Source organism: Vicia villosa, linkage group LG6 (assembly GCF_029867415.1).
Source record: "Vicia villosa cultivar HV-30 ecotype Madison, WI linkage group LG6, Vvil1.0, whole genome shotgun sequence".
Taxonomy (NCBI): domain Eukaryota; kingdom Viridiplantae; phylum Streptophyta; class Magnoliopsida; order Fabales; family Fabaceae; genus Vicia; species Vicia villosa.
The window spans coordinates 72,641,220-72,662,196 of NC_081185.1; the positions used below are offsets into that span (position 1 = coordinate 72,641,220).

The following is a 20,977-nucleotide window of genomic DNA, read 5'->3' on the forward strand; positions in this document are numbered from 1 at the left end:
TAACATCCTAATTGTGTTGTATGAAATTTTAAATACTCTGATATTTTCTTGCCTAAATGCTTTGGGTAGAATTGGGGTGTTACATTAGTGGTATTAGAGCAGGTCGGTCTGTCCGGCCAGTGTTGTCTAATGTTGTTTAATTCCTCAGTACGTGATAAGTGTGTGGAGCACTGTCAGTACTTGTTGTGCCTCTAGCCGGTTGTATGCAGGTATGGTTTGAAGCTAAGTGGGGGAGAAGATATGCTTCTCGGATATGTTTCAGTTGCAAGATGTTAGTATGCTACTGAGGGCAGCAGTACTAGTGTTGTTGGAATTTGTTGTTTTCTGAAGTGAAGGAGACTTGGACTTTAGACTTTGGTTGTTAATCAAGTTGGAGTGTCATGGAGTAGATTTCGGTTAATTCTAAAGAATGGAATTTAGAAAGTTGTGATGCTCTAACGCTACTGATGGACTATGAAGTTGTTGTTTGAGTAGCCTTGTGTGAGTTGACGTTGTTAGAAACGTTTTGGAACTCGAGTGAGAATTAAGAGTATGAAGAGTTGAGTAGGATCTCGGGAATTTTATTCTTAAGATTTGTTAGAAGTGTTTTGGTACGTAGCTACTGGACGTCGGTGTTAGCTGGTTCAGATGATCTTGGGAGATTTGTGAATTATGGAATCATAGTGCTTCTGTGCTATGAGCAAAATTTGGAAAGGAATATTATTAATGTTAGTACTGATAGTTTATACTCTATTATGATTATCGGCTACCTATTGACAAATTGAGGACTTGATCACCCTTAATCTCTTGTTGATAGTAGACGGGATCGTATTGGACGTGATAGGCTTATCTGACTAGTTTGATAATATTGGAAGTGAATGAGTCGGTGCAAGGTGATACGACGTTGTTTATGTTGTCGACGATTTTAGATGTCCTTGAGAAAGAGCAATTGTGGGAATTACGGATAGTTGTGCATTTGTATAAGTGTTTCTTGAAGGTTTCATTGATTCATCGTCGAAAAGAGGAATTTTGTCTTGGAGTTCTGTTTTGACGGATTTAGTTCCTAGAAATATTGTTGTGTCGAGGGTTCCGTATCGGATGCCATCTTTTGAGTTGAAAGAGTTGAGGAATCAACTTAAGGATTTTCTTGAGAAGAGGTTTGTTCGTTCGAGTGTGTCGCCGTAGGGTGCATGTGTTTTGTTGGTTAAGAAGGAAGGTTATATGAGGCTTTGTGTCGATTTTAGACAATTGAGAAAAGTGACAATTAAGGAAAAGTATCCACTTTTGAGGATTGATATTTTGATGGATCAAATTGGTTTGAGCTTGTTTGTTTTGCAAGTTTGATTTGAGGTATGGGTATCATCAGTGTGAAGATGGTCATGCTAAGTACTTGAGAATTGTTTTATCCGTGTTGGGAGGAAGAAGTTGTTTGCTAAGTTTCCTTATGTGAGTTTTTGGTTGAGTGAAGTGAATGTTCAAGGGGTAAGTGGTGGTTTATGCTTTTATGCGAGTTAAGATTTTTGAAAGGATTTATCTGTCACAAGATTTAGAGTTGGCAGTTGTTATTTCTGTTTGGGAAATTTGAAGGCACTAATTATTCGGATCGAGATTTGTGTGTGTAAGTGACTACAAGAGTTTGAAGCATTCGTTTGATCAGAACGAGTTGAATATGAGAAACCATTGCATATGTCTATGTGGATGATTCGAGTATTGTGATTGTTGAACAGTTGTGAGATTTGATTTTGGTTCGTAAAGTGACTTCTTCAAGTGTTGAGCTTTATATGTGAAAGCTTACTTAAGGTATTCTTGATGAGATTAGAAAAGGTCAGGAATCGGATTTGAATGGATTAACTGATGGAAGTACTGGCGAGTGGTATGTTGATAAAGATGTTTGTTGGATTGTTTGTTTGCATGGTGTTTCGGAAGGTATTGTTCAGATTGAGATCCGAGGTTTATTTCTGAAATTTTGATAGGGTTCACAAAGTACTTTGGGTACGAAGTTGCGTTTGAGTTTGGCGTATCATCCTCAAACGGATGGTCAGACTGAGAGGACGGTTTGGTCACTTAAGGATCTATGAGGGCTTGTGTTGTGAAACAAGGATGTGTTTGGATTAGCTTTTTGTCTTTGATTGGATAATACAAAGACTTTTGTCTGGTGTGCAAGCTGACACAGCAGATTAAGAGGTTGAGTATGTTAAGAGAGAACAATGAGTTTCTGGTGAATACTAGAAAAGAGCTGGAAGTTGGTTATGAAATTGGTAAATCTGTTTGTTGTGGGAAATCAGAGTGCGCATCGGAAGCGTGAAATGACACGGTTCGTATGTGTATGAATTGTTAAAGTTCAAATTGTGGACAGTGGATGTGGTAGGAATTATAAGACCACCAGATGTTTTGGTTACATGTTTGACTGCTATGTCTTGACATGGTTATTTGGATGTTGTGCGACCGGGTTGTTGTCTGTGTCTTGGTTATTTCTTGTGTTTTGGTGTTAGTCGATGAGTGCATTGTATGGGCATTGCATCTCGTTGTCGTTGTTGTGTTTTGGTTGTTTGGCTTTTAGCTAGAGTGATTCTTTGTTGGTGTTGATTGTGTCATTGCTTTCGTGGCTTGATAGTTGGTTAGTCGGAGGCGAGAGCGTATCCAAGTTCGTTTGTGTTTGGGATATTTCCGAGGACGGAAATCTTCTAAGTGGGGGAGAGTTGTAACGCCCGGAAAATAAGTATATACTTGATTTGGACGTTTGTGACGTTTATTGGAATTGTACCGTTTTTGGAGTTGTTTCAGTCGGTATTAGTTCGGGATGGCGGACTAATATTTAATTGAAGGTTTTCATATTTTTGGTACCGGAAATATTAGTAAGGTAATATTCCGCGTTTTGGGGCGTTTGAACGATATTTGAGCGTAGGGGCATTTTGGTCATTTCCGCGAGGAAGATATTTTCTTTATAAAGAAAACAAAGAAAGGAAAAAGGATGGAAAGAAAAAGAAGAGAAAGAAAGAGAAGAGAGAAAGGAGAAGAAGGAAAAGAGGAGGAAAAAGTGGAGATTGGTGGATTCTCGACCGATTCGAGTTCCGATCGTTGCTATAGCAAGGTAAGGGGGTGAATCTAATTTATCTTGGATGTATGATTCTTATAGTCTTGTTCTTGTTCTTGTTCTTCTTGTTCCAATTTCCACAATTTTCTTGTGTGGTCTTTGTTTGATTTAACTTTGTTTGAGAATGATTGTATGATGATTAAATGATATCCTTGTTGTGTTATGGTGATTGATCATGTTTGTTTTCCATTTCTATGGCTTGATTGAAGTTGGAGAAAAAGTTAGGTTTTGAGAAATATTAATGAATCAACCATGAAATTTGGATGTTATGTTGTTTATATGGTATGTATGTGTTGTATTGGTGTTATAATGATGTTTTGGAGTGGTTTTGGTGGGTATAAGGGGCTTGAGACAGTTCTGTTCGTGTTGGGATTTTTCTGGTTTTTCTCAGGTCCGCTAAGCGGCCTCAGGTTCGCTGAGCGGAGTTTTCGTTGGTCCGTTTCTGGAATTTCCGCTTAGCGGCCTAAGCGGCCCGCTGAGCGGCCAACAGCATTTTCGGTTTTTCCAAAACTTCGTAACTCTTGAACCGTAACTCCGATTTTGTCGCCGTTCGAAGCGTTGGAAAGCTAACGCAATGAACTATACTATTATCTAATTAAATGATTCATAGTATGTAGTATCCCATTATTTTTATTAGGATCAAGTGATGAGTTGTGTAGTATGTTCAATTATCCAAACTTTGAAACCTTGTAACTTTTGATCCGTAGCTCCGTTTCGTACGCCGTTCGAAGTGTTAGGAAGCTAGTTGGATGTTTTATATGATAGCATAGGCTTGGTTAGCTTGTTATGAATTGGTTATGAGGTGTTGTTGATGAAAACACATAATTGTTTATATGCGCGATATGTTTGGTAAATAATCATAGTGCTTGGTTGCAATTGTTAATGATGTAGGATGTAGTAGTAATTGGTTGATTTTCATAAATGGTTTTGTGAACTAGTACATGATAAATCATGATGATGTGTTGTGTGAATGTTATCGTATTGGTATGAGGTATGTGATTAATTATCGATAACATGAGATCATGTTCATATGTGTTATGTATTAATGAATGTTCATTCTTGATATGTGACGATGTTTGGTTGTTTGTTGTTAACATGTTGTGTGGCCTTATGGCAAGTAATTGTTGTTATGAGAATGATGTATTGATGGAGTTGTGGGCCAATGTCCAATATTAATTTGATGTGATGCAATTATGCGATCATTTATGCCGATGTGGCTAGTATGTTTTGACGGTGAATGTGTGCTGTGTGCTTATTAATGCCTGTGTGGTAATTATGGTGTGATGTGATTGATAACGATGTTATTAATTGGTGATGTATCCTTTTGGATAGAATATAAACGGTGTAACGTGGGTATGTGACCGTGTTATATTGTTGATGATGTTGTTGTCGTGTAATAGAGTCATATATTTGCACAGCATAACATTTCATTACGTTAATGGCGGAATGCTATTAGCAGGTGGCCTGTATTGGCAATTATTACCAGTGGGGGCTTAATGCTCGGTAAAAAGGTGTATTTGCCCTAGTGGCAAGAGGTCATCAGTGGGGGCTAAATGCTCGATGACGTTTAGTCGTAGCTTGATGCTCGACAAAGGTGTATTTTCCTTAGGGAAAGAAGTCCCAGCATAATGCTCGGCAAAGGTGTATTTGTCATAATGACAAGGGAGTTTTACTCCGGATTTGGTACCACATGCATATGCATAGTCGAGTCTCATTCATCATTGTCTGTCTTTATAATTTATGTTATCATTCATGTGTCAAATTACTTATATATTGATTGTGGTTGAATGAGTGGATTACTTTGTTGTATGATTCTTGATGATACTTGTTGGCATTACTATAATTGTCATGCTTTCATTATGAATTATATTCTCACCCTTCTGCTGATTTGATGCTTGAGTGGCATCCTGCAGATTAGCCGCTTTGGAAGTCTTTTGGAAGAGGTAGTTCTCCAGTCGGTCTTGTCAGTTGCTCTGATACGTAACACCGGGGAGTCGGGAGTCTGTTGTTATTTATTTATATATGACTCTTTGAACATGTATATGTGATAATGTGTTGATGTGTATTGTAAACACTTTATTTTGGAAAACTCCTCTTTGAGAGTGAGAGATATATGTATATATATATATATATGTTCATATCTTCCGTGTGTTATGTATCATTTTATTGGCAGGTGTGTATGCTTTTGGCATCGTTGATGTCCGTTTATTTTCTAGGTGTTTGTTTGGTTACTTAGTGTAACATCCTAATTGTGTTGTATGAAATTTTAAATACTCTGATATTTTCTTGCCTAAATGCTTTGGGTAGAATTGGGGTGTTACACATTTCGCTAGTATAGGACCGTTAGGGTCAAATTTGTATAAATAAGGGTCTTAGTGGTAGGATCCAGGGGTGTTCATTTTGTACAAATTACTCACAAATCACTCAAGTATCAAGCGTTAGAGAAAGAGTTTTCGCTGAGAAATGTACGTGTAACACCAACACCTTATATATGCTTATCTTTCTATTATAAGATCGAAACATTTTAATTTCCTTTACTTTCTCTTCAAGTCTTCATATTTGTAGTTTAGTTTCCGTTACATTTTCATCGAAGTCATTTACGATTATTGTCTAACCAATTTATGTTTCATTGCATTTTTATCTAGTTTTACTTTATAGTTATTTATAGATCCGTATCATCACTTTATAAAAACCAAGACCAAGAAAGTATGAACAACCATCATAAAAGACAGCTTTTTGACACATGTCCTAGGATCAATCTAGTCGATCCTGCAAGTAACCAAAGTATATTTATAGTTTGGAGGACTAGCGGTTGTTTACCGGAAATCACCGTAAACAACTCCATCCTACATAAAGGCTTGGATAGCGAAAATAAAGGCCATTGAAATTGTGTACGGAAATTGGGAGGAGTCATACAAAAATCTTCCACGTTACCTAACAACGCTTCAAACATATGCTCATAAAACCATTTCTATTCTAGAGACATTGCCAGCGCATGCCCCGGATGGAACCCGTGTCTAAGGAAATGGAATATTCCATCGCCTTTTCTAGGCTTTCCAACCTTGCATACGAGGGTTTGCATATTGTAAACCGATACTGCAAATTGATGGAACTTGGTTATACAGTAAATACAAAGGAACCATGTTGATGTCTGTTGCACAAGATGGAAACAACAATATATTTCCAATAGCATTCGCAATAGTGGAAGGTGAAACTGCTGCGGGTTGGAGTTTCTTTCTAATGAATCTCCGAGAATATGTTACTCCTCAACCTGATCTTTGTTTAATCTCTGATGAGCACGCTTCCATTGAAAGTGCTTACAACAATCCGGCCAACGGATGGCAACACCTAACATCAACGCATGTATACTATATTCGACATATTGCCCAGAATTTCATGCGGGAGATTAAGGATATGCACCTCCGAAAGACACTAGTCAATGCAGGATATGCGTTAACTCAACTTACATTCCGACATTATCGGAGTGAAATTGTATTGTCAAATTCGGATGCAGGAAGCTGGATTGATAACCTTGCAAGGGAGAAATGGACTAGGGCTTATGACAACGGCGTACGCTGGGGCCACAAGACAACAAATCTTGTGGAATCCATGAATGGTGTTTTTAAGGGCATTCGAAACCTCCCTATTACTGCACTGGTGGATGCAACCTACTTTAGGATGGCTTCGCTATTCTCAACAAGAGGTCAGAGGTGGAGTGCTGTTAGAGAATCGGAACAACTGTTCAGCGAGAGTTGCATGAAATTTTTAAAAGAACAATCAACAAAGGCCAACAATCATCATGTTACTGCTTTCGATCGATTCAACTGCACATTCACTGTTAGAGAAACAATTGATCACAATGAAGAATTACCGAGACAACAATATAGGGTTCTACTAGATGACCATTCGTGCGACTGTGGAAAGTTTCAAGCATTTTGTATGCCTTGTTCGCATGTCCTAGCAGCATGTGCATATGTGCACCGAGATGCATTGTCACTACTTTCTCCAATTTACAAGACTGACACCTTGCTCGATGTATACAATGTCGCATTTCCAGTGGTAGCGAAGGAGGATTACTGGCCTGAGTATGATGGGGAAGTAGTTTGGCATAATGACACGATGCGACGAAAGAAAAAGGGTCGCCCCAACAGTACTCGTATTCGAACTGAAATGGATGTTCGTGAGAAAATGGAAAGAAAGTATAGCATTTGCCGTCAGTTAGGGCACAATAAAAACAAATGTCCTAGTCGTGGAACAACCTCAACACATGTTTAATTGTATGCCCTAGGACAATTATTGTGTAACAACTTTGTAAAATATTTTTATGCAATGAACTTTACTTTTTAAATACCAAAATATCACTAATTAGGGTTAACAACAGAGAGAAAAATCAGAGACAAAATTGATGAACGGAACTGAAAATTGTGTGTGAAATGAACGGGAATGAGGTATTTTTTTTAACAAAAACCCTAATACATAGGAGCCATTTCAAACGGCTCCTATGTGTAAGCATTTGTACATAGGCACCATTTGTTTAGATTGAACATAGGCGTCATTTGAAACGGCGCATCCTCTTAAAATTTGTACATAGGCGCCATTTGGTTTGACGCATACTCCAGGATATGCTGTCAAACCTAAACACTTTGATAAATTTTTTCAAAATGGTTTTTTTTTGGAATTTTTTTTAAACCTTATTATTTAAATTTTTTTTTAAAAAAAAAATACATGAGAAATGTGGGCCACACAGTTATCAACGGCAAATATTAATTAAATTAATGGACCAACTTTAGGTAGCTAATAATACGGCGTAAAGCCATAAAGACAACCGCTGTATTTTACTACTCAAAATGGCAAAAGATTGACTTTTCTTAAAAGTTGTATACAACCTAACCTACCGCATAGTATTAACCAAGTAAATATAGATATATTTTTTGTATTTAATTTCTCAACATATTTATAAAAAGAAATTTAAAATAATTCATTATTATTCTACTACTAAATTACTTAATTAAAATCAAATATTTGGGCTCTGATGATGAAGGAGAAGGACATAATACAGGAAATATCGGATTCAATTCTTAGGTGCAAACAATGTTTAGCCAGTATCCATACCTCTCAACACAAATTCTAGATTATTATGGCCTCTTTCTCATAAGAATTAGAGTGCGAAAGCTAAAAAAAAAATTACTTAATTAAACTTTATTATACTATATTTATTTATTATTATAAATAAATCATCACCATATTAAATTATAATATTATAATATCTCAATTACTCGTTTTACTACTAACTCATTTCTACTTATATATTTCTACTTATGTATGAATCGTGATTTAGTCCAAAATAAAAAAAAATTCTATAGTTCACCGAACAATTATACATGCATTTATCTTCTTTGAGGCTTATATAAAAACGTATATATAAAATCGAATATTATTAAATATGTTTTATAAAAATTGTTCAATGTATTATATATTAATTTTATTTTTATCAATCTTTTTTTGTAACAAGTCGTAATTAGGATATCTGTTTCTTAGTAGATGTTCCAAAGTATTTTTTGGATTTATATCATTGACTCATTGACTCATCAAGTCGGTATCGAGACATCTAATTTATTTACTTGAATCGAATTAATTTTTAAATAGATGAAGTCATGAATTCAAATTCAAGTTTCTTTTTCAGGATTAATTAATATTGTTAACTCTTTGAATACCATGTTAACTACATATTTGTAGTTTAATTTGAATTTTTATTACTATTTCAAGTGTTTCAAACATGTTAGAGATATTAGCATTAGTTATAAATTAGCTACAAGTTTATATTAGATGATAGTTAGTTATTAATTGTAAGTTAGTTACAAATTAATAGAGTTTGTTATACTCTTAATTTATATAAGCATTATTGTATCCAGTGGTTTAAAAATCGGACAGATCATCAAATCGGTGAGTGTACCGGGTTACTGGTCGAACCACATGACTAAATCGGATAACTCGATTGAATAAATCGGTCTTTATTGTAATACTATATATTTATTAAATCGGTCGAAACAAATGACTTAGTCTCTAAAAAATATCATAACATCCACAGAATTTTAAAATTTTAAAATTTCATAATTTCACATATTTATTCTTTACGTTTAAATTCTAAATATAATCATCACTCACAACAATATAATTCAAAATATAAAATTAAATAAATTTTAAAACAGGTCTAATTGCAAACACGGGAAAAGTTGTTCCAAATAAGATTTGAATAAAGTCTAACTATATTTTTAAAAAAGTCACAAAAACGGAATTGTTTTGTGTGAAAATAATAGCATGCATTTGAACCACCGATTTTCTAAAACCGCCGGTTCACCGGTTTTTTCTGATTTTGACCGGTTTTGTACGGTTCTCACCGGTTCAATAGCATATCTGGTCCAACAATCAAACCAGACCGATGACCCCTCTAGTTTCCGATCTGACCGGTCCGACCGACCAGTTCGGTCCGATTTTTAAAACATTGATTGTATCACTTTAATGAATTAAACTCTTATTTTGATAAATATAAAGTTGATTACTTTTTCTAATATTTTCTTGCTTCAATAATTTTTATATTTTATCAAGAGTATTAACAAAACACAATTATCATAATTATTATGATAATTTAAGTCATATCTTAAATTTTACATTTCACTGTTTTGATACTAGTGATTAGGGGTGTTCGCGGTTCGGTTTGATTGATTTTAAGACAAAAATTCATTCGATTCAAAAATAAATTTACTTGCGGTTTGGTTCGATTTTGGATGATATGTTTAAAAAATCCAATCTGATCCGTTTCAATTTAATGCAGTTTAATTTGGATCGGTTTTTGGATATCCAAATTACAAATTATATTTTTATTAATATTATAAAAATACTCATAAATCATAAATTTGATATAATATATATCATATAGTATATTAAAAGTTAATATTATAAAATGAAAATGATTGATTATAGTTGAAATAAATAAAATAATAAAAATAAATAGATTAAATTAAGCTAATAGATAAGATAAAAAAAATTAATTATCATATAAAAATAAATTTATGTAACATATCATACTAATAAAAAATAAATAAGTACAAAATACATATAAATGCGGTTCGGTTTGGTTTGGATCGATTTTGAAAAATTAATCCGAAATCCGATCCGTACCGTGCGGTTATCACAAAATGGCATCTAAACACATCCAATAAACTTTGGTTTTTTGCGGTTTTTAATTTTTTTAGATCGGTTTATAATTTTTATTTGGATTGGTTTGGATTTAAATACAATTTTATAATTTTAATATAGACTTTTTCAAGAAAATTTAGATATCTAAAAATCAAACTAAATTAAAGGACTGGTTCATATTTTTCAATTGAGTCATCAAACACTAACTAAATAATATGTTACGTTCTTGTCAAAAAAAAAAAATGTTACGTTAAAGAAAAAAAGAATGATATAAAAGGGAAAAAAATTATAAAAAAAAACACCATAGTTTATTTCCTGCAAAATTATCATGCAAATAATTCCCGTTTTGATAATAAGTCAACATATATTTTTAAATTAATTATTTAGGCATGTTTAAAATATTATAAAAAACTCACAAATATTATTTTTTTATTTGAAATAAATTAAATATAATTTTTTTGATATATAAATTCTAGATAAAAATAACAAAAATTTAGACTTAAAATCAAATTTTAAACACTTTTCTTATGGACATACTATGTTTTTAATGTTCTAAACATATCACCAAAATAATCATTTTAAAATGTGTTTTTTAAAATACACTAAAAGAGTATATGTTGATTTAATAGTAGAGATTAAAATTGTTTGTAACATAATTTTATAAAGTCTAATTTTTTTTCCGACAAAATTAATCTAAATTTAAAGATTAAAGTTTAATCTAAAAAAAAGAGAGTTAAATATTGAGGTTGAAGTGTACCTAAGGTTGACTGGTTGAGGTTGGGAGTACATTATCTATTTCTATATAATCGATGCTACTACCATGTATATATGGCTGGCCACCCATCCAATCATCATTTCGTCGGTGCCCTTAGTTTGTTACCAACCAACTCACACTATTAATAGTTTCTCCAACACTTTGTCTTACCCTTTTAGGCGATTACCATTCTATCCCCATTTCATGTACTTTCAAATTGATGCTAAAATCACTTAATTGTCCCTCACTTTTCTTAGGGGCATGGATGCATAAGTGGTTTTCAAATCAAAATTTCTCAACCAACTCCACGGATCTCTTATACTCTATAGGAATTTCTATTTTTACCCCCAATTTTTGTAGATAGATCTCCAGAAGTATCCTATATTTGGAAATTTTTGTCTCCTTCCGTGAATGTATCTACGGAAGCGTAATTTGGGAGAGAATACACATAAAATCAGTTCAGGGATTATTCCGTAGATGCATCTACGGAATGCTCTTAGCGCCACATTCTTCTGTAGATGCATCTACGGAAGTGTTTGACATAGTTTGAACCAACATGATCACTCCCTCCATTGTTTCATTTCTCCAAACACCACATACTCCACACCCTAAAAACCCTACTTCATCAATACCTTATATCACTCCAAAAATCAAACTTTTTGGTGCAACAAATCAAAGGGAGCTAGAAGAGTCTGGATTTCAGGTAAATAATCACTTTTAACCACTACATTGTTCACATTATAAATCATTTTCTATGCAGAAATGTAACGTAGCTTCCGTAGATGGATCTACGGAACGTGTTGAGGAAGAACACTTCTGTAGATGGATCTACGGAATAGTCCCTGCAGGTTTTTTTCCAATATTTTGTAATTCTGTGTGATTTTTGGCAAATTAGGTATGGTGCATCCAGATAATATTTCAAGTAAATTAGCTTCTTTAGTCGATGTTAGTGCGAGTATCGATGAGGTGGTCGCAAATGTGGTAGATGTCGGAGGTGACTTTATTAGCAAGCATGACTTTGATGATCGTGAAAGCATGCTAACATGGATTCGTTGGAAAGCAGTTAACTTTGGATTTGGTGTGGTAATCGGGAGATCAGATAATCGTACCGCAAGAAGAAACCCGTTTGTTACAATGTTGTGCGAAAGAAGCGGAAAATACAATCCTCCTCTAAAGAAGTTTAAAAAAGACGACACGGGTACTAGAAAATGCGAGTGTCCATTTAAAATCCGTTGTTATATGTTGGCTAGTAAAAGTGGAGAAGCTCTGTCATTTATGGTTTGCATAACCATGAATTGTGTGCAAAATTACAAGGCCACCCTATAGCATGTCGGCTCAATCCGGTTGAGAAGGCATCTATTAAAGACATGTCCTTGAATTTTGTCTAACCGAAAAATATACTTGCCACATTGAAAAGGAAGGAACCCGCAAACATATCAAAATAAGGCAAGTGTATAATCAATTGTACCGCAATAATAAGGCGAGTAGGGATGATAGGAACGAGATGCAACAATTGTTGAAAATGTTGGATGATAACAAATATGTGTCGCGGTACAGAAATTGCGATGATGAGGTTACGGTCCAAGATATTTTTTAGACTCATCCGGATTCAATAAAGTTGTTCAACACTTTCTCGACGGTGCTCCATCTTGACTCTACCTACAAGACCAACAAGTATCGACTTCCATTATTTGAGATGGTCAGTGTAACATCTACTGAAAAGACTTTTGCTGTTGGGTTTGCTTTTTTGGAGTGTGAAAAAGAAGATAATTTTAGGTGGGCATTGGAGGTGTGTCAGTCACTTTTGAAGAAACAAGTTGAGATGCCTAAGGTGATTGTTACGGACCGCGACCCCGCTTTGATGAATGCGGTCGCAACCGTATTTCCTTCTTCCGATGCATTACTTTGTCGATATCACATATCATGTAATGTAAGAAGTAAGGTTAAAGTCGTCGTGGGGACGAAACAAGTAGCGACCGAAGTTGGGAAAGCGGTGAAGCCCGGACTGATTGTTGACCAAATAATGGATGCATGGTCTCGTATTGCAAATTCTTCGACAAAAGAATTGTACGCCGATACCGTATTGTAATTTCGGAAAATATGTGAAAAATATCCTGATTTATTGAAATAAGTTGAAAGCACCATTCTTGACAAGGTGAAGGAGAAGTTTGTTTGTGCGTGGACGGATAAAGTTTGACACATTGGAAATACAACCACCAATAGAGTTGAGTCGGCTCATGCTACTTTGAAAAATTGGTTGTGCGATAGCAAGGGTGATTTGTGTAAAGCATGAGACACGATACATCACATGATTTCGAACCAACACAATGAAATACAAACCTCATTCGGTCGGAGCATTGCGGTTTTGGAGCATCGGTTTAAGGACAACATCCTTTACTCTCAATTGATCGGAAATGTGTCTCGGTCCGAATTGTATTATATCTTTCACGAGGCGAAACGAGGTGAAACTTTTGGCAGCGATAGCGCAAAGTGTGGTTGCACTATCACTAGCACGTATGGTCTCCCGTGTGCTTGTGTTCTTTCCAAAAAGGTGAGATTAAGTGAACCAATAAGAATGGATGAAGTCACTCCTCATTGGAAGAGACTTAGTTTTGATGATGATGGTTGTATCCAAGAAGATTCAAATATCTCTATTATTTCCGAATTGGAGGTGATACAAGAGAGATTTTCGATGGCCGATGACAACATGAAATTAATCATTAAAGAACAATTGCAGAGGATTGGATTTCCCGAAACAACCGACATGAAACCCCCGTCTCAACCCGTTAAGACAAAGGGTGCTCCCAAGAAAGTGAAGCCTTCGCCAAATGACAACTTGACAACACGGTCTCCTTCATATTTTGAGCACGTCGACAAACGCTTTCCAGACTCACGTACTCTGAAATCGCAAAAATCTCAAAAGAGTTCAAACAAGGGAGCTCTCATAAGCAAACCGCCTCCGACGACTATTCCACCGTAAGTTCCGCAAGTTTCGACGCCGATTCCAACACCTATTGCCCCATCAATCAAAGAGGTACAAATTACTCCAAAAATTCCATTCATTGACGAGATGCCAGTTTTTATGCATAAATACATCGATCGGATCGTCAATATGGTGGGGGACGGTAATTGCGGATTTCGGTCCGTATCGGCTTTGCTTGGTAAGGGAGAGGATGCCCATGAGCTTGTCCGTCATGATCTTATCAAAGAATTGGTGAACCATAAAGACTCGTACACGTGGATATTTGGAGACGAAACCAAATTTGAATCATTAAACGAGGCTCTTGTTCCATGGGGTGGCGCTTACGCACCGGTTTCGCATTGGATGAGATTCCTGGACATGGGGCATCTTATTGCATCCGCATATGACATCGTATGCATTGACTTGACGCGTTACGGTTTTTGTGAAACCTTTTTTCCGCTCCGCACGGCACCTCCTACAAATCCAATTGATCGTATTATATATGTTGGATGGCTCGCTAAATCGCGTCATTTTGTACAAGTTTACTTAAAACCGGGATGCCCCATACAGCCTACCTCACCAGAATGAGCCCTTTATCACACTGAAGTTGCCGATACGTGGCTGGACCATTTTGTGGATACGATGCACGATTTTGAAAGGTTGAACAACACCGAGAAGGAATCAAATGCCGAAAAGTCAAAATTAGAACCTCCAATAGATTTAGCCGGCGATAGCTCTTTTGATGTATTTATGTAGTTTCAAAGTGTAATATATACATTATAACATTGCAATATAATCATTTTTTACAAGTCTTTCATTATGTGTTTATGTGTTTATGCATTTTTCCCTTTTCTCACTACTGCTAGCTACTACATTGCTTCTGTTGGAAAAAACAAATAGCGAAACTTCCGTAGATGCATCTATGGAAGGTGCTAATTTGAAAAATTATGGGTGTTTACCGTAGATGCATCTAAGGAAAGGGGAATTTTAAAACCCTTTCGTGGATATATCTACGAAAAGTTCTGTGACAGAGATCGTGTGGTCCATAGTCTCCAAAGGCTTCTATGAATTTTGGGTTTCTAGGTTTGTGTTACACACAAACACAAACGGAAACCCTAAACACAAACACAAAAATGTCTCGCATTAGGCCGGATGGATGTCACCGAACATCAATGAAGCGTCCCGATCCTGAACCGGAATACCGCGTAAGGGAAGGGCATGTCATTTTCTCTCCCGTCAAACCCCTCGTGCCGGTGAAGTTTTGGAATGTCCATTCCTTCGACCAACTCAAGAGGACTATCATGTCTTTTTTAGAGGGGGAGTACGAACCCTGAGAAGAAATCAAAAGGATCCAGAGGCTTAGAACAAGTACCTCGTTTGCGACCGGAAAAACGGAGCGTTGGTGGGTTGAAGTGAAATGGGAAATCGATTGCATTCAAATGATGCATGGGTTAGATGGCATTGTTTTAACCGTTGTAATTTCTTAGATATATTAGATTTCTTAATTTTATGTTTGAAATTTCGTTGTAATATCTATTAATCAATGAATCAATGCATGGGTCTTTTTTGGTTCAAAATGCTTCTATTGTTGTCTACTTCCGTAGACGGATCAACGGAATGCTTCCGTAGATGCATCTATGGAATAAAGTAAACATAAACAAAAAAAGGGGTGCTTCCGGAGACCCATCTACGGAAGCGCGAGGGCAAATTTGTCAATTCGGTGGTGCGCTTAAATGCCATGGGGTGGGGTGAGAAATTTTCTTTCAAATAGGTTGGTCCAAGAATGTGCGAGACTTAAAATTAAAATGTTTAATTTGATTTTGTTTTGTTTTGTTTTAAGTGAGAGATTTGTAAATGAGTTTTTCTCTTGAGATTACCAATAAATTGTGAGGAACCTTCAAACCCTTTTAAGCCTTGTTCCGAAGGATCTTTTTGGAATTAATGTAATTTTTGTTTGATTATGTTTCTTTTAAGTGAAACAATGGTAGATATGATGTATTATGACGTTGTCAACCAAACATATGAGAAATTAAACATAGTTCGTTTAGATGCTGTCATACCCCAATTTTTGACCTAAGATACCACCTCATATCACTGCATATGCATCATTTGCATCTCTAACAAATTGCATAGCTTGTGTTTGCTACTTGTGCTCAGCAGGGTTTAAACAAGAGATCACTCATCAGTGCAAGCAACAGTCAATTAGGGTTTTGTTCTCCCTTCATCTCAAATGAATCATCTTCATCAACAATCAACATTTGATCCTCAGAGATTCATTTCAACAAGCTCAAAGACTTTGAATCAACCAGATTAGGGTTTTGACTGAAGATAGCATACTCCTGACTTTTGCTCAGAATTTGACCTAATGACTTGGGGACATGACCTCACATCCCAAGTACATCATTTTAGCCTAATCTATTGACTCAAGACATCTCATACACAAGGATTGATCAACAGAGAAATTTCAAATCATCAGATTAGGGTTTTGAACTATCAGGGACTGAAATCAGGGATCACATTTGGGAAACCCTAAAAATCCCCAGGAAGTCAATCAAAAGCTTAAATCATCTTCAAATAATCCCTATGACAATATCCAATGGAAATTGTGTCTCAATTCAAGATCCACAGTCATCAATTTCACCAGGTCGACAATTAGGGTTTTTGACCTAATGCACTGAACAACTGACTTTTTAATCAGGACATGGTGCCACAACTCAAACCATGGCTCAATATCCTCTAATGCTTCAATATGATCCATTCATACCATTCATATGGTGAGGATAACCTGTTTCATTTGAAATCTCCAGAAACGCGATTCGTCTGAAAAAGTCAACTGTACAAGATCACCATTGACTTCTGGGGAATTTTGGTCAAACATGACTTTTGAAGTTTTAAATCATCAATATATGATATGAGAAGTCATTTGATCAAGAAAAATCAAGAAAATCAATCAAGAATCAAAAAGTCAAAAGTTTGACTTTCCATACTTAGAAAAATTTCTAAGTGTTTTTCATGGTTTTTTCCAAACTTTGGAAGGGAATTTCTCAAAATTTCACCTACAAACTGAAAAAAACTCCCAACATGAAAGTTGTAGATTTTGATCCAATGAACAACTTTGTCAGATATAATTTTTTTTCATAAGATCAACCATTTAAGAGATATGGAGCTTCAAAGTTGGTATCTTTTGAAAACTTCACTTAAAACTTCATTTTCTTCAAAGTTCATGGATCTTTTTCACCCACTTCCTTAAGGATCTTGAAGAAACTTTCAACTAGGGTTTTGAAGTATGTAATATGAGCTTTCCAAAATGTCCAAGAGCATGAAAAAATATGGAGTGTAGCTATGGTTTTGAATTTTGACATTAGTGACCATTTCACTTGAAATTTCAAGCCATTTTTGCAAAGTTATGAACCAATTTGCCAAATAATGCAAGTAATGACACACCAAAGCAATGATTGAATGATATTTTTCTGGTTTAAGATCAGATAGGAAAGAGATAAGAAGCTTGGCCAAAATAACCATGGTTTAGTTACTTTTAACCATTGCATTAAATGTGAAAGATTCCTTTCTATCCCTTAAGCCAAATCATCACTTCTTGAAGCAAGTTGCAAAGCTCTGAGTTCATACTCTTTGGCCTATAAATAGAGGTCATTACCTCATTCAAAATCACACCAAAACCTCACAAAGCATAGGTTTTCTCTTTCTTTCTTGAATTGCAAGTTTCATGTTTCAAAGTGAGGTAGAAATCCCAACCTCCAAATCCTTGAAGCTATGGCCAAAGTGATGATTCTAGCAAACCATAAACATCGTATGGGATGTGTTTGAATCACTCATGCACCCAAAAACACCTCAAATCTCAGAATCACTACCTCACTTCCATAATTGCATATATTGAACCTTATCATGCCAAAATCCATACCAAGCTATATCTGTCCAAACCAACACTTCTAACACCATCCATATACTTCATATGAATGATCCAAACACTCACCAGCAATCTGAAACACCTCCATCTTCAAATTCGATTCACTCTTAAAGCATCTGCAGATCGGGTACCATGGCCATGCTCAGATGAATTCAGTTGGTTCCAAGCATCCAGACACCTTCCATAATCATCATTGAAGCAATCCAGATCATCACAAAGCATCTGTAACACCTCCAGGCACGATTTCAATTTCCAGTTTGGCCGTTTTTGAGGTAAGTGTTCTTGAACTTCGAACTCTATCATACATGCATCATAAACGCAAAACTGAGTTACCATCTTGTTTCTGCACCATCACTGAATAATAACCCTCAATCAATTGCATCATATCATGATCATACACGATTTCACATTGAATTTCAGTTTTAGGGTTCTTCGTGTTCATCACAAAATTGACCCCCTTAGAGTGAAAATAAATGAATTATGAGGGCACCATCATGTTCCTCGTGAAAAACCGAGTGAGATAGACCCTTTGATTGATCAAAACAACTTAGTTTTCAGAAAATTCAAAATCAAGTTAGGGATGTGTTCTTGGCGCCTTTTTTTGTTCAGAAATTCAAATGGTTCGTTTTAAAATATAATTAAATGGAAGCGTGTTACTTACAAGCTGCGCGCGCAGCTCAGTTGGCAAGTGTTTTGGTTGGTAACCTCCAGGTCGTGGGTTCAAACCCTTGTGAGACCAAACCCTCTTTTTTAACACTATTTTCTTTCATTTTCTTTTACAACTTCAATTGATTAATTAACACATCAAATTAATTCATTTTTCATTCATTTTTTGTACACTCTTTATTTAACACATATATTTCATGAATATAAAAAAAAATCACAAAAAAAGATTTATTTAATATGTTTTTAATTAGGTTTAAAATGATACATTTTTAAGTGTTTTTAAATACTTTAAATATTGTTTTTCATTTAATTTTTAACCTAATCACTTGTAAATATTTTTTGTGATCAAACCCTAATCATTTAGGTCTTAATTAAGCATTAAAACTTGTTTTAACTTAATTAAGTTGACTTTTGTCAAATTCAAATCGTTTTAAAACGAGCGATCGCGATTCTTTTTCAAAATGATAAACCACTTCTTTTTGATTAAATCTTTTTAATTGATCAATTGATTTTCAAAACGAAGTGGGGCCTCTCGAATATTAGAGAGTGTAAGTCCCATTTCTTTTCCTTTTGTACAGTTTTTTTTTTCAAAAACAATAAAACTTCTTCAAAATAAAATCTTTTCAAACAATTTTCAAATCATTTTCAAAACAACCAAACTTCAAAGAAACAAAACTTTTCAATATACCACGGGCCTCCATGTAGGTATAAGTCCCAAGCCCTTTTGTACATACCCATTCCTGTACATGAGATTAGGTATTTCATTGTACACGCACATTTTTGTACATATCTCAATCTGTTTTTCTAAACTTTGAGTAACAAACCAAAAAATGAAGGTTTTTCTTTAAATCTTCCCAAAAAATATACCGTGGGCCTCCATGTAGGTATAAGTCCCAAGCCCCTTTGTGTACCTGTTTACATAGATTTGAATAAACTCAAGTGGACCTCTCCCCGAGTGTGAGTCCCGAGCCCTGTGTATACAAATGGATCATGCTTACAGGTATATTTCCTTCATAAACTCCATTATATACACACACTTTGTCATATATATAATTGTTCATACCTGTTCATGTTTGTTCATACTTGTTAATGTTTGTTCATATGTGTGATATGTGTGCTTGTTCAACTTAGTACAACACTAGGTTCCCCATAGCCTCCTATTGGGCTTCGTGCAAAGAATCTCCCTAGTTTAGGTTAGGACATAGAGTATGGTTTCCCGGTGAAATCGCTCTAAGAGCTCAAACCAACTATACCATGCCTCCCCTTGGGCTTTGTACAAACGAGTGACCCTCCCATAGCCTCCTCTTGGGCTTACAATGCAAGGACCCTGGATTGTCCCTCCCATAGCCTCCTCTTGGGCTTACAATGCAAGGACCCCCGGATAGCCTCCTCTTGGGCTTCGTACAAGGACCCACGGGCTTCTTATAAGCATCCCCCAATATCCAAACACAGATACCCTAGGAGATTAGACATTTATCATCTCTATGATAGGAGTATCTCTTCTATATCATCACAAACAATCAATCAATCAAAATCAAACTTTTTTGCCACAAGGCTGGCTAATCAATCAAACTTCTTTTTGCCACAAGGCTGGCTAATCAATCAAACCGTTTTGCCACCATACTGGCTGATTAATCAAAGTTTTTGTCACAAGGCTGACTTCATTGAAACTTTTGCCACAAGGCTGGCTGATTAATCAAAGTTTTTGTCACAAGGCTGACTTCATTGAAACTTTTGCCACAAGGCTGGTTAAACAACAAAAAAACATCTTTATCATTCTAAGCACCCTAAGTGGCATGGCCCCGGGCTTATAATGAAAAGATTTTCAAACAAAAACAAACAGATGTATGTGATGATATAGATTAGATACATCTAGCATTTAGACGACATTTGTCTCTTTTCCTTTGCTTCCACTAGCATAGGTGGGAACTACGATTGCTCTGACTTTCTCAACATCCCTTTGAGAATACGTAGGCACAAGGTCGATCCTTGGCGAGCAAAACAAAACAAAAAAAACCATTCAAACCTTAGCACCCGTAGACCCCGAGCTACAGATGCTCTGATTCCCTCTAGGGGATATGTATGCAGAGGATCGCGATGATCTTTGCGAGCATAATCAAACAAACACCTTAGGTCCCACCTATTTCACAAGAACCTCTCAATAACATGGAATGAAAAACAAAGCAAAGAAACCTATAGAGTACTATAGATACGTTGGGTGCTAATACCTTCCCTTCGTATAACCAACCCTCTTACCCAAGATCTCCCCCCACTTTTAGGTTATTGCAGCTTTTTTCCTTTTCCTCCTTTGGAAATAATAAAAAGTTTGGTCGAAACAAAGAAAAATCATTTTTTTTGAGCACTCGAGCCCAAAGAAGGCATCAGGTGTCTCATTTAGAA

The 20,977-nt window shown here is 35.7% G+C and overlaps 1 protein-coding gene across 1 annotated transcript; it reads left to right on the forward strand.

Annotated features, from left to right (window-relative positions):
* The first annotated feature begins 14,136 nt into the window (after positions 1-14,136).
* LOC131613863 (uncharacterized) lies at positions 14,137-14,574 on the forward strand. The gene has a single exon (XM_058885501.1). The coding sequence runs from the start codon at positions 14,137-14,139 to the stop codon at positions 14,572-14,574; it is 438 nt and encodes a 145-aa protein (XP_058741484.1).
* Positions 14,575-20,977: the final 6,403 nt, after the last annotated feature.

What these genes read in the sequence shown, in the direction of transcription:
- LOC131613863 (XM_058885501.1), top strand. Translation starts at nt 14,137, where the DNA reads ATGGTGGGGGACGGTAATTGCGGATTTCGGTCCGTATCGGCTTTGCTT.